The sequence below is a fragment of the Arxiozyma heterogenica genome (genome assembly GCF_036370985.1).
Source record: "Arxiozyma heterogenica strain weizmannii chromosome Unknown scaffold_21, whole genome shotgun sequence".
In the NCBI taxonomy this organism is placed as follows: Eukaryota; Fungi; Ascomycota; class Saccharomycetes; order Saccharomycetales; family Saccharomycetaceae; genus Arxiozyma; species Arxiozyma heterogenica.
In genome coordinates, this window is record NW_027042674.1 from 249,365 (window position 1) to 262,197 (window position 12,833).

The following is a 12,833-nucleotide window of genomic DNA, read 5'->3' on the forward strand; positions in this document are numbered from 1 at the left end:
ATATTTATAGACACAGATATTAAGTGACATTGTTCTTTCATGTATAATTTTGCATCACGAACTGACGTTAGCTTAAAAATTATACGATTCCATTTCTTTTTTATTTTTTTTTAATTGATATATATTGCATCAATTTTCAATAATAATCATCACAATAAGTCTGTCTAGATTCTTAATAACATTATGAACATTGCTATTAAAAGTCAAGACATGCAACGGCATCAGAAAAAACAAGAAAAACAAGATATACCGTCCGTCAACCAACTATCTGATCCTATTCTTAAATGCTTAAAAGTGTCTCCTAACTTATTCACACCAGAAAAACTAAATATATTCGATACAGTTATTTTATATACAACCTTGATCAATTGTTCACAACATATTGAACAAGGTGAAAGATTAAATAATCTATCATGGAGAATTATTAACAAAGCTTTGTTAAAGGATAAATCTATCAATAAATCCAAAAAGAGAGATGGTGTCAAAAATTTGTATTATGTATTGAATCCAGTTCATAATAAGAATAACAGTAATACTAGTAAAAATAACACTACAAGTAATAGCGGTAACAGTAGTAATATCTCAGGTGAAAATAACGTTCCCGACGTTTTTAGCACAACTATAAGTAATATTAATAAATCAACTAATGAAGAAGATACAAATAGTAAAGAGCAGCCCAAAGCGAAAAAAACAACTTTAAACAGTACTTATAATTCATCTAGCGGATTATTTACCCTTTTAGGGCAAAGGTACCAACACCATGAAAACTTTAGGACCAACAATAGTCAAACTAATAAAGTTACCAATAAAATTAATAAAAACACTTATTTGCATCTTAATGACAACCATAAAATACGTAATGATATTAATAGTAATGGAAAACATCCAATTATTGTTACAGGCTTCGACACAAATACTTTAATCACCAAGACTAAAACTATCAAGGCTAATTCAGGTGATAATGCTACTGATTTTTCAGGTGATAACTCTAAATATTCTAAATATAATAAAAAAGGAAACGATAACAATAATGCACCAGGTTTAATGCGACAGAAAAACTCATTATTTACTTACCCTTCATCCAAGTATAATACCGGTAATAATAATAATATCAACGACAACAATAAGAAAAACCAAAACCATAATTCAAATAGAATATTTTTTAGTAGTGAGGATGAAGATGAAGATGAAGATGACTCTGATTGGAATAGTCTTTCTAGTGATGAAGATGCATATGATTATGATGACTACAGCGATGACGATAATCATGAGAGTAGCCATAAGGCTAACAAAAAAGATGAATTTGGTCATGAAGATGATGAAGAGGATGACGATCAATACTATAAGCGACAATGGAATAAACTAGTGTTTACTAAACAGAGTAAATTAAGAGCCACTGTATCACCTAGTGATTCAATTCCATCATCTGGCGATAGATCCAACGAGGGTTTAACGCCATCTACTTCAAATGAACAAATTGTGAGAAAAAGTTTGTTAAGTGGATTATTTTCTAATGAAAAGAGTCATCATTCAAATCATTCGACTTTATCTCCAAATTCCAAGTTATCATCTGGGCAAAATTCTTCTACATCAAGTTTACATCACCATCATCATGTACTGCCTACTACAAGTAATATTTCACACTTGAATAAAGATACTATCACTGCAGCAACAACAGTGACAGCTCACGGTTCAGTAACATCAGCTCAAGGACCAATGAACGCAATAGTACCGTTAGAAGAAATGATGCAAAGAGAAAGACGTGGTAGACAAATGAATAGACAATTAACAACAATACCAACAGAATCAAGAAAGATTTCTCGTAGGGACAGTTACAATAGCCTATTTTCTGAAGAAGATGAAGAAGAGGAGAATGCCTTTAATGGTAAAGAAATATCAAGAGGGAGAAGTAATATTCATAATAACGGTAACCATGATAAACAATCTAATGCACCGTTGACTGCTCAAACTATTTTACCAACTGCCCTATCCACACATATGTTTTTACCAAATAGTGTTATTCAACAGCGAAGAGCATCTAGAAACGGGAATATTGCTGATGAAACACAACAGAAAACAAGATCAGGTCAATTCAAAGATCAAATTGGACAAACGCCGATTACAAGAAGAGAATCTATAGATATTCCAATAAAAAATAGAGGTCATTTGTTTTTAAAAACAAGGATGGAGATTTCTGAAGAAGAAAAATACATACGGAGAAAACACCTGGGTAATGCAAATTGAAATAATTTAGGTTCTATATTTTTATTCTTGTATTTGCTTACTTTTTAATAAATTTGTTAGTCACTATTTTATTTGATTTTTGAATTAACTGTATTGTATTTAGTCACGATAATCATATAGATATTAGAAGTATATATACCCTCATTTACGAATGTTAATAAGACCATTATTGATATGTCTTTATTTTTTATCAGACTTCCTCTATTATATTACTCATATGTCGATCAATATTTTAAGTATCTTTCTATTTATTGATCACATCTACTATCTATGTCACATACTAAATTTCTGTCTTTAATAAAAAAAGCATAAAGAAAAGACAACAAAGATAAAAAGAAAAATTCAAAGCTCATCGCCGAATTTGAAAAAAATTAAAAATTTTCAGTAGAGATGAACATTTGAATAGATTTTTCTCACATGTACAACATAGATTATACTGCTCGACATGTGTAGGTCCCCAGTATAAGGAACCAAAGTATTTTATTCCAAAAGAAGTCAGTCTACTACAGTTTACATTAGTTAAAGAAAATCTTTGATTATCAAACCAAAACTTTTTTTTATTAAATAAAGGTGAAATGTTAAGAAGACAAGCTCGTGAAAGGAGAGAATATTTATATCGTAAAGCTCAACAATTACAAGAAGCCCAACTTAATGAAAAACGTCAAATTATAAAACAAGCTTTAGAACAAGGTAAACCTTTACCTAAGGATATTGCAGAGGATACCAAACTACAAGAAGATTACCGTTATGATCAAACTATCAATTTAGCGAATGAAGAGATCGATGATGAATATGCACACACTAGCGGGATAGTTGACCCTAGAATTATTGTGACCACTTCTCGTGATCCAAGTACGAGATTGTCACAGTTTGCAAAAGAAATTAAATTAATGTTCCCTCAGGCGACCAGACTGAACCGTGGTAATTTGATCATGTCTAATCTTGTCAGTGCTTGCATTAAATCTGGTACAAGTGATGTGATTGTTCTACATGAACATAGAGGTGTGCCGACCAGCTTAACTATATCCCACTTTCCTCATGGTCCTACTGCGTTTTTTAGTTTACACAACGTTGTATTAAGGCATGATATATTGAACCGTGGCAATGTGAGTGAAGTTAATCCGCATTTAATATTTGATGGATTTGAAACTAAATTAGGTAAAAGAGTCGTTACGATACTAAAACATTTATTTGCCCCAGGGCCTAAAAAGGACAGTGAAAGAGTAATAACATTTGCTAATAGGGGTGATTTTATTAGTGTTAGACAACATGTCTATGTCAGAACCAGAGATGGGGTAGAACTAGCGGAAGTAGGCCCTAGATTTGAGATGAGATTATACGAACTAAGACTAGGTACCTTGGATAACAAAGATGCTGATGTTGAATGGCAACTAAGAAAATATGTTAGAACTGCTGCTAGAAAGGACTATTTATAGCATTCTACTCATTCATTTTACTTTATTAGCATCCATCTTAGAGCTCACAATATAGAGATACTTAAAATATAATTATATATATACATTAGAATACCAAATATAATTCTACAGTAATTTTAAAATAAAAAATGGTTTGTAAATTATGTTAAGAATTGCATATGATTTTTTTCTATTTTATTCATTAATTATTTTTTTTTTTTTGGTTTTTACATAAACGAATGTTGTATAATGTATATAACAAGTAAAGTGATTTATATATAGTTGTAAAAACTGCATAAAAATAATCTATTAGAGGACATGCCATAAACCAGGAAGGAACATATATCAAAAATTGTGATGGAAAAAACAGATAAATAAAACTTAAAGATGACAAGATTTTATTATCATAAAATGCATAATATTTTAAAAATAACCATATTTTAAGTAAATGTGGTAAAATCAAAATAAAATAAAATAAATAAATAATCTAGTATTCAATCTATATTAGTTTTTAAGAAGTAATCTAGAAATTTATATCATTTTAGAATATCAGTGTTGATTTTAAGAATAGGCAAAAAAAAAAATAAAAACTAATACTATACACAGTTATTCTTTGAATATTCTATTATTTGGACGATAAAACTTTATCTTTAATCATATCACCAATTTTTTCCTTTTGTAGTTGGAAGTTTTCTACAAGGATAGAATCATTCAAATTCATATGTTCTGTAGGATTATTATCGAAATGTTGTTGTAATGTTATTACTGAACTGGTTTTATTCTTGGAGTATAAAAAGTTTGTAGTTTTTAGTAAGAATGATGTATTTTTAATGGAAGAACTAGAAGATGATCTTAAATTCTTAATTTTTGTTGGTAGGCATGATACAGAACCATTGACACCATGTCCTGGATAATAACCATCAACTGCAATATCGTCATTATCATTAGTCTCGTTTGCTATACAACCATTTTTACTCCTTTCCTTTTCACATTCGCTGTCACTTTCACTCTCACTTTCACTTGAGGTAATATGAAATTGAGACATACTTTCAATCAACTTAGCCTCTTTTAACCGTTTCCCAGATTGTAAATGAGCTATATCCCTGTTAATAGATTTATTTAAATGATTCTTTATAGATAATGGGGTCAAATTTCCCGTAGACACTGGGTCTTGCAATAAGACAGATGACGTGTGATTGATATTATTAGTTAATGTATCTTCAATCACTGAGCTGGAGGGGCTAATAGGCGATTTAGAGAAAGATATATTTCCGTTATTAAAGGAGGGCTTTCTTGATTGTTGTTGTGGGGATAAACATACTGATGAAGATCTACCAGGTGCAAATGGATTAAAAAAACTTGAGTTAATGCTATTGGTATTATTAATACTATTGTTAACCTGTTGTGATGGCGATGTAGACATTTTAAAATTAGATGCAGACTTAGATATAGTCAAAGAAGGTCTTTTACTTGGATTTGATGCACTATGTATCTCTTTAATTTTTTCATCAGTCAACAGGTCGTTATATGAATAAAAATTTAATACTTTAGATCCATTACTTTCAGATTCTTTATTTTGTTGATCTTTAATGTCACTGTTGTGTGTTTCGTCTGTATTTGTAGAATTACTGGGATTATTATTGTTCTGAGAATGATTTGAGAGCTTACCTAAAGCCATGTCTAATCCAATCGTAGATGAAGATCTGGAATGAATGATGTTGACATCAGCTATATCAGTGACATCTTCTGCCATTAGAGAACAGCTTGCATCCAGTGCTGGAGCGACCGAATTTTCTAGGGTTCTCCTCCTATGATGGTGAAACCCATCATCTACTAAGGGTGAGCTAACTGCAATATTGCTGTTGAAACTATTACCATTAGAAGATGGAATAAAACTTGATGAATAACTGACTGATTTAGACAGTGGAGATAATAAAGGATTCGAAAAACTTGCAGAAGAATTCGTCCTAGAGAGGCGCCTATTGGGGATAATAGAGATAGGTAATGGAATTACTGGCGTGGAATTATCATTAGTGCTAAAGGAATGAGTAGACGCTATCGAGTCGCCAGTCCTTTGTCTAGTCAGAGAAACACTAGAATTACTTCTTTGTTTGGACAAGTCATGGGCAGTCAAAGAAGTTAAAGTCGTGTTATTTGAATATGGCAACAGGAAGGGGTCATCTTGGACATTTCTTTCGAAGATTAAAGATCTATCACTGATAGTTGGAGACTGGAAATTTTCAGCTGTAACGAACCCCATCTGCTCAGTCAAGTTTTCAGGAAGATTATTGCATTCTACATCAGTAATATTACCAGCATCCTTATGATTTCTATGATCTTGTAACAAATCCATAACTTAAACTAATTAAAACTTTTCTTATAGTATTTTATTTCTCTATATTATCTTAATATTTTATGCGTATATACGTCTATGCAATACTTGTAATAAAACTAGACTGTTTGATGCAATTAATTTAATTAAATAATATTAACAACAAAACAAAGAGAAAGAAACGATTACTGCTTGGCACTTTTAGAATATAATATAAATTTGCTTTCAACTTATATCCTATTAATATATACACATATATATATATATATATTACCAATAATTAGGTTAATAAGCAGTTATGTGAAATTAAGATTGTGTGATAACCAAGCAGAGGGTGTCAAATGACAGCCTTGATAAGATAAAGAGTCGGAGAATATCTATTAAAAGGCAGAGAGAAAATTGAGAGTAAAAATAGAAGATATAGAGGCGAAGCCGGAGAGATCGACAGAGAATTGACAAAAACGGTGCCTGCAAGATCGAAAATATTCTCCCCAGAAAAAACAAAAGAACGGAGAAATTAACAAAGGGAAATTCCTAAAAAGCAAAAAACAAAAAACAAAAAATAAAGAATACAGAAATTTCTCGAGCAATTCTGCACCGTGAAGACACACAAACACACAGAGATATATACAGAAATAGAAATAGGCTATCTGACTCTCTATTCTTATATATGTTCGTGTCTATAACTATATGTGTGTGGTGAGATAAGCAGAGGTAAATAAATAAATAAATAGATAGATAGATAAAAGAATCTTGCTGACATAAGTAGAATATTCGGGTGAAAGGAAATGGAAGATATTAGATATGACATTTTTATCATTAAATAACTGCTTGTATAGGGTCTTTTCCGCAAGAAGCACTCAAAAGATAGGTAGCAGGGCCTTGATATTAAATCAATTAGTACACAATAATTTATCGTGTAAACCATACTCTCAGCAAGTGAATCACAATGTCAAAACTCCCACGGTTAAAGATTCGATTCAAGTTGATACAACAGTATTAGAATTACAAGAAAGAAATAAAAAAATCGAATTTAATTGCGATAAATACTATCCATCCATGACCGAACTTCAAAAATATGATATGTTCAAAGTGGAAAGAATTACTTTGTATGAATTTAGAAACAAATTTGGAAACATGACGGATACTGAATTAAAAGAATTCAATGAGTCAGTTCAATTGGTGTATGGCCGCATTCGAAACATTAGATCAAGTGGGAAAAAAATTTGGTTTCTTGATATTGATGACCATTCTCACATATCAGGTTACAAAGACCAATCATCCCAATTGCAAGTTATTGTTAATTTTAAATCAATAAATTTGGGAAACAGCGAAGTAACATTATCCCAATTCGAGTCTCATATGAGTCAATTAAGAAAAAATGATTATATTCAGTGTTTTGGTATACCGAGGTTATCCCAATCACGAAACCGTAATTTATCATTATCTGTTCAAATGCTACCTAGAATAGTATCACCTATTCAAAGCCCTTTACCGTCAGGCTTATCAGAGGTGCAGAAGAGAAATAACAATAGAGTCGTTGACTATCAAGTGAACGGTATTTATCCATTAATTCAGAGAGCTGTCATCATCCGTCTGATAAGAAACTTTTATCAGGACATCAATGGGTTTGTCGAAGTGGAAACACCATTATTATCGTCAAAAGCCAATGGTGCATCTGCTAGACCATTTAAAGTTCAATTTAAAGATGGTCATAATTTAGAATTAAGGATTGCTCCCGAATTATGGTTGAAAAGGCTTATTATCAGTGGGATGCCCAAAATATTCGAAATTGGGAAAATGTTTAGAAATGAGGGGATCGATGCCTCACATAATCCAGAATTTACTATGTTAGAATCTTATCAAACTTATGCTACAATGGAAGATCTGATTGAGTTAGCAGAATCTCTATTCAAATATGTACTTTGTAACATAACCTGGGAGAATGACACAATCAAGGAGTTAAGAAATATTTTAAGCTCTAATAACTGGCGTTTTAAAAGAATAGAATTTCTGCCTACACTATCTAAAGAATTAGGTGTTTGTATGGACGGTGTCAATTTAGAAGATTCGTTAGAATTAATTACGTTGATACCTGAAGACGTAAAGAGAAAACTTAATTTGCAAGGAAACATGTCCTCAAGTCAAATCTTAGATAAATTATCAAGCCACTACTTAGAAGATAGAATTTGCAGTACAATACACCCAACAATAATCTATCATCATCCCTTGGCAATGTCACCTTTGGCCAAAAGTGTGCCATTTAAACCAAGAATTACTCAAAGGTTTGAAATGTTTATTAAGGGGAAGGAATATATTAATGCTTATGAGGAAGAGAATTGTCCACAGGTTCAATTAAACAACTTTTTGAAACAACAAAAGGATAAGAATAATAAGATGAACAACGTACACATTTCCACTATATCCAGTGGCATTAAAGATAACATTAATAACGAATCCATGCCTGTAGATTATAAATATGTTGAAGTCATGCGTTCGGGGATGCCACCAACAGGCGGTTTGGGGCTCGGTGTAGATAGATTGTGCATGTTGTTAATGGAAAAGCCAAGAATTGAACAAGTGTTACCTTTTGGATCGCTTGACGATGTAAACAGACAGTAGTAAAACAAATACCTTAAATAAAACTTGTAAATATTTCCTACTAAATATCCAATAAATACATATCTTGTCAATTTACGAAAAAGATAGACACATTTAAAATATCAATTTGGTATGGGTCATCCTGCCCAGTTGATTTATTTATATCATTTATAAATCGATTTGTGCAGTGAAATTAAATAACTTACGTAATATTATACAGTTTTCATTTCATTTTGATTTTCAATATTTACATATATATATATATATTTACGTGTTGAATTTTTCAACTTGTGGCTTGTTTTTACGTATTTTCTCTTTAATTATGTATGCTCTACAGATAAAAAAAAAATCACACAGTTTTAAAATATACATCTGGAGGAGGAGAAAGAGGAGGTGTATCTCAATAACCACGACAGGATAACAAATATCCGTATTGATATATAAAAAATTAGTTGTATTACACACACATATATATATTGCTTGTTTGTTTGTTTTTTTCTATTCTCCAATGCTACCTCCTACAGTCAAAGAAGCAATCGATTCAATCCATTCCACTTCATATTTCTCCAACATACCTAGCAGATTATTAGACACTGATTTAAATGATCCGATTATAATGGGAGTAGATGAAGCAGGCCGTGGCCCTGTTTTGGGTCCCATGGTTTATGCAGTAGCATATTGTAGGAAATCGTATCAAGATTCTGTAATCATGCCAAATTATTCATTTGACGATTCAAAAAAATTAACTGACCCAGTAAGAAGACAATTATTTTCTAAGATGTATGGGGAATCATGTGAAATCGAGCAAATTGGATATGCTACCACTGTAATAACGCCACTAGATATATCCACAGGTATGAATAGATTCCCACCCACGAAGCAATATAATCTAAATGAACAAGCCCATGATGTCACAATGGCTTTAATACAAGGTGTACTTGACCATGGTGTCAAACTATCGCATGTATATATTGATACAGTGGGGCCTCCATCAAGTTACCAAAAGAAATTACAAGAAAGATTTCCTAATATCTCGTTTACTGTAGAGAAAAAGGCAGATACGTTATATTGTATGGTCAGTGTAGCAAGTGTCATTGCCAAAGTGACCAGAGACCTTCTAATTGAATCTCTTGGGTACGAAAACATTGGTTCTGGGTATCCAGGTGACCCAAATACAAAAAAATGGCTAAGAGATATGCAGAGCCCGTTAATGGGCTGGCCACATAATGTAGTTCGATTTTCATGGCAGACTGCTAAAACTTTGTTAGAAGAAAATGCAAAGAATGGATCAGGAATAAATCTACAATGGGAAGAGGATTTTATTAACACCAAGAAATTGTTACAGAAGCAATGGGAAAGACAAGCTGAGAAAAGAAAACAACTAGAGCATGAATTGCCAATAACTCTAGACAATTGGTATCACTGAAGTCAGATGAGTGTGTTTCCTTGTATTGCTTCTTAATCTTTTCCTCTTCCCTTTCCCCCCTTCTCCTTCAATAAAACAACACTGTAATTCCTTCAGAAGTTGTTAAAGAATCTAATGAATAGTAGACAAAACATATATAATGTATATATGGATATGTTATATGTATGCGTACATAGATTACCGTCTTAGGAAATAATTGAAATTTCCACATTCTTTTTCCTATTTTGGTAATTGGCTTCATGTTTTTCAGTTTTCTCCAATTGAGAGCTTTTTTTTTTTTACTTTTTTTCTTACCATAAAGATATCATAAGGGATAATACTCAAACAGTTATTCTGGCATGGTGTTGAATCAACTTTGGTAAACATACAAACGTATATTGTGTATATGTATGTGTATGTATTTGTGCGTATCTATAGTGTTGAACTATCTATTTTTAATCTGACCATTCAATGATGTTAGTTAAGTATATTCGCCTGTCGTGCTGTGCTAATATAAAGTGTCTTTTGAACAAACGAAATAATCGTTATACATATTAATATAAGATAATATAAATATCGTTTTAGCTCAGTTACCTTTTGGCTTTGTTTTGCACGTTTACTTATACATAATGTCGTCTGTTCTATCGAGATCACTATTGTCACGTGTGTCTAGAAGCCAAGTGTTGTTAAATTCAGCCAGATCCCAGCTTAAGTTGCAATTAAGATGCTACGCTTCATACCCAGAACATTCAATCATCACCATGCCTGCTTTGTCTCCAACCATGGCTCATGGGAACCTGGCAGCTTGGGTCAAGAAAGAAGGTGATCAATTAAATGTAGGGGATGTCATTGCTGAGGTTGAAACTGATAAAGCTCAAATGGATTTTGAATTTCAAGACGAAGGTTACTTGGCTAAAATTTTGGTACCTGAAGGTACTAAAGATGTTCCAGTGAATAAACCAATTGCTGTCTTTGTAGAAGACGAAGCAGACGTGGCGGCTTTCAAAGATTTCAAATTAGAAGATGCTACTACGCAGTCTACTGCCTCAGCTGTTGGTATTAAGGATTCATCAACCAACAATAAACCTGCAAAGAATGAAACAACTACTGCACCAATAACTAATGCCACTTCTGATACAAAGAAATCAGTATCTACAGCATCTGACTCGACTTCTACAACATCAAGAATATTTGCCTCACCTTTGGCAAAAACCATGGCTTTGGAAGAAGGTATTGCTTTAAAGAATGTTGTTGGTACTGGTCCACATGGCAGGATTGTTAAGGCGGATATTGTAAAGTATTTGGAAAAAATAGCTGCTGCAGAAGCTTCCGTCCCTGAGACCTCAGTTAAACAACAAAAGACTACTGCGTCTGTGACTTCTACTGCTTTTTCTTCCACAACATCTGTTTCCAATACATATGAAGACATTGAAATTACTCAAATGAGAAGGATCATAGCAGACAGATTATTGGAATCTACTAAATCAATTCCTTCTTATATAGTGTCATCTAATATTTCTGTCACTAAATTACTAAAATTGAGAGAATCCTTGAATTCTAGTGCTAATGGTAAGTATAAATTATCAATCAATGATATCTTAATGAAAGCCATAAGTGTAGCTGCAAAGAGGGTTCCAGAAGCCAATTCTCAATGGCTTGGTGATCAAGGTATTATTAGAATATATAAGAATGTGGATATCTCTGTCGCTGTTGCCACACCAACAGGACTGATCACTCCTATTGTTAAGAATGCTGAGTCTAAGGGTCTTGCTACCATCTCTGCTGAAGTGAAAGATTTAGCTAAGAGAGCCAAAATCAATAAATTACTACCACAAGAATTCCAAGGTGGTACTATTTGTATTTCTAACATGGGAATGAACCCAGCCGTGTCTATGTTTACTTCTATTATTAATCCACCTCAATCAACCATCTTAGCTATTGGGACAGTCCAAAGAGTTGCTGTGGAGGATGCAGGTGCTGAACAAGGTTTTACCTTTGACAATCAAATTACAATTACTGGTACCTTTGATCATAGGACCATTGATGGAGCTCGTGCAGGTGACTTCATGAAGGAATTGAAAGCTGTTATTGAAAATCCGCTAGAGCTATTGTTATGAAATGATATCATACATTGTTTCTGTTATGATTGTCACTGTTAGCTAGTTATTATCTAACAGACGATGAGAAAAATCACATATTCTTCTTTTAAAATTTGTCTAGTTACTTTATTATTCTTATTTATAACTGTATTTATTTTGAATTTATATAATGTAATCTCTTCATTATATCGTATCGTTTTCTGTGATATTTCTAGTTTTGATATTTTTAGTGTTGTGTTTTTTTTTTCTCATCCAAAAATTCCTCAGAAAAAAAAAAGATAGTAGATATAGAATTTGAAGTGTAAAGGTTTAAAGCACAATTATGTTGTGAAGTCTTTAAAAGCATTAAAAAAAACTCACATTTAGTTTATAATGCATCCACCTTGGAACTTCTAAGATATACGTGCAATTGAACGTTCAGATAACGAACACATATATATCGACATTCATTTATTCATTATTACACATTTTAGTTCTTTTAAAAAAAAAAAAAAAAAAAACAAAAAATGAAGTTTTTAGCATCCTTTATTTTAAGTGACGAATCTAAGGAACGTTTTACTAAGATATTCAATTTAACACATACAGTAGCTCACTATGGTTGGATTCCATTCATTTTATATTTAGGATGGTCACATTCTAGTAATAGACCAAACCTATTGAACCTTTTGTCTCCATTACCAAGTGTGTGAGACTCAGTAAGTAACAATAAATTCAAAAAAAAAAATTCATGTTAATAT

The 12,833-nt window shown here is 32.1% G+C and overlaps 7 protein-coding genes across 7 annotated transcripts; 6 read left to right on the plus strand and 1 right to left on the minus strand.

The window, feature by feature from the left end:
* Positions 1–183: 183 nt before the first annotated feature.
* On the plus strand, positions 184–2,244 carry MKS1 (Mks1p; the record flags this gene model as incomplete). The annotated part of the gene is made up of 1 exon (XM_064859142.1): positions 184–2,244. One exon carries the CDS (start codon positions 184–186, stop codon positions 2,242–2,244), a length of 2,061 nt encoding a protein of 686 aa, XP_064713951.1.
* A 575-nt stretch (positions 2,245–2,819) lies between these two features.
* Positions 2,820–3,680, plus strand: IMP4 (snoRNA-binding rRNA-processing protein IMP4; the record flags this gene model as incomplete). Its single annotated transcript, XM_064859143.1, has 1 exon — positions 2,820–3,680. One exon carries the CDS (start codon positions 2,820–2,822, stop codon positions 3,678–3,680), a length of 861 nt encoding a protein of 286 aa, XP_064713952.1.
* Positions 3,681–4,284: 604 nt separating this feature from the next.
* On the minus strand, positions 4,285–6,012 carry MLF3 (Mlf3p; the record flags this gene model as incomplete). The annotated part of the gene is made up of 1 exon (XM_064859144.1): positions 4,285–6,012. One exon carries the CDS (start codon positions 6,010–6,012, stop codon positions 4,285–4,287), a length of 1,728 nt encoding a protein of 575 aa, XP_064713953.1.
* A 783-nt stretch (positions 6,013–6,795) lies between these two features.
* Positions 6,796–8,613, plus strand: MSK1 (lysine--tRNA ligase MSK1; the record flags this gene model as incomplete). The annotated part of the gene is made up of 1 exon (XM_064859145.1): positions 6,796–8,613. One exon carries the CDS (start codon positions 6,796–6,798, stop codon positions 8,611–8,613), a length of 1,818 nt encoding a protein of 605 aa, XP_064713954.1.
* A 487-nt stretch (positions 8,614–9,100) lies between these two features.
* RNH201 (ribonuclease H2 catalytic subunit RNH201) lies at positions 9,101–10,018 on the plus strand (the record flags this gene model as incomplete). The annotated part of the gene is made up of 1 exon (XM_064859146.1): positions 9,101–10,018. The coding sequence occupies one exon, from the start codon at positions 9,101–9,103 to the stop codon at positions 10,016–10,018; it is 918 nt and encodes a 305-aa protein (XP_064713955.1).
* A 608-nt stretch (positions 10,019–10,626) lies between these two features.
* LAT1 (dihydrolipoyllysine-residue acetyltransferase) lies at positions 10,627–12,114 on the plus strand (the record flags this gene model as incomplete). Its single annotated transcript, XM_064859147.1, has 1 exon — positions 10,627–12,114. One exon carries the CDS (start codon positions 10,627–10,629, stop codon positions 12,112–12,114), a length of 1,488 nt encoding a protein of 495 aa, XP_064713956.1.
* Positions 12,115–12,602: 488 nt separating this feature from the next.
* TOM7 (Tom7p) lies at positions 12,603–12,785 on the plus strand (the record flags this gene model as incomplete). The annotated part of the gene is made up of 1 exon (XM_064859148.1): positions 12,603–12,785. One exon carries the CDS (start codon positions 12,603–12,605, stop codon positions 12,783–12,785), a length of 183 nt encoding a protein of 60 aa, XP_064713957.1.
* Positions 12,786–12,833: the final 48 nt, after the last annotated feature.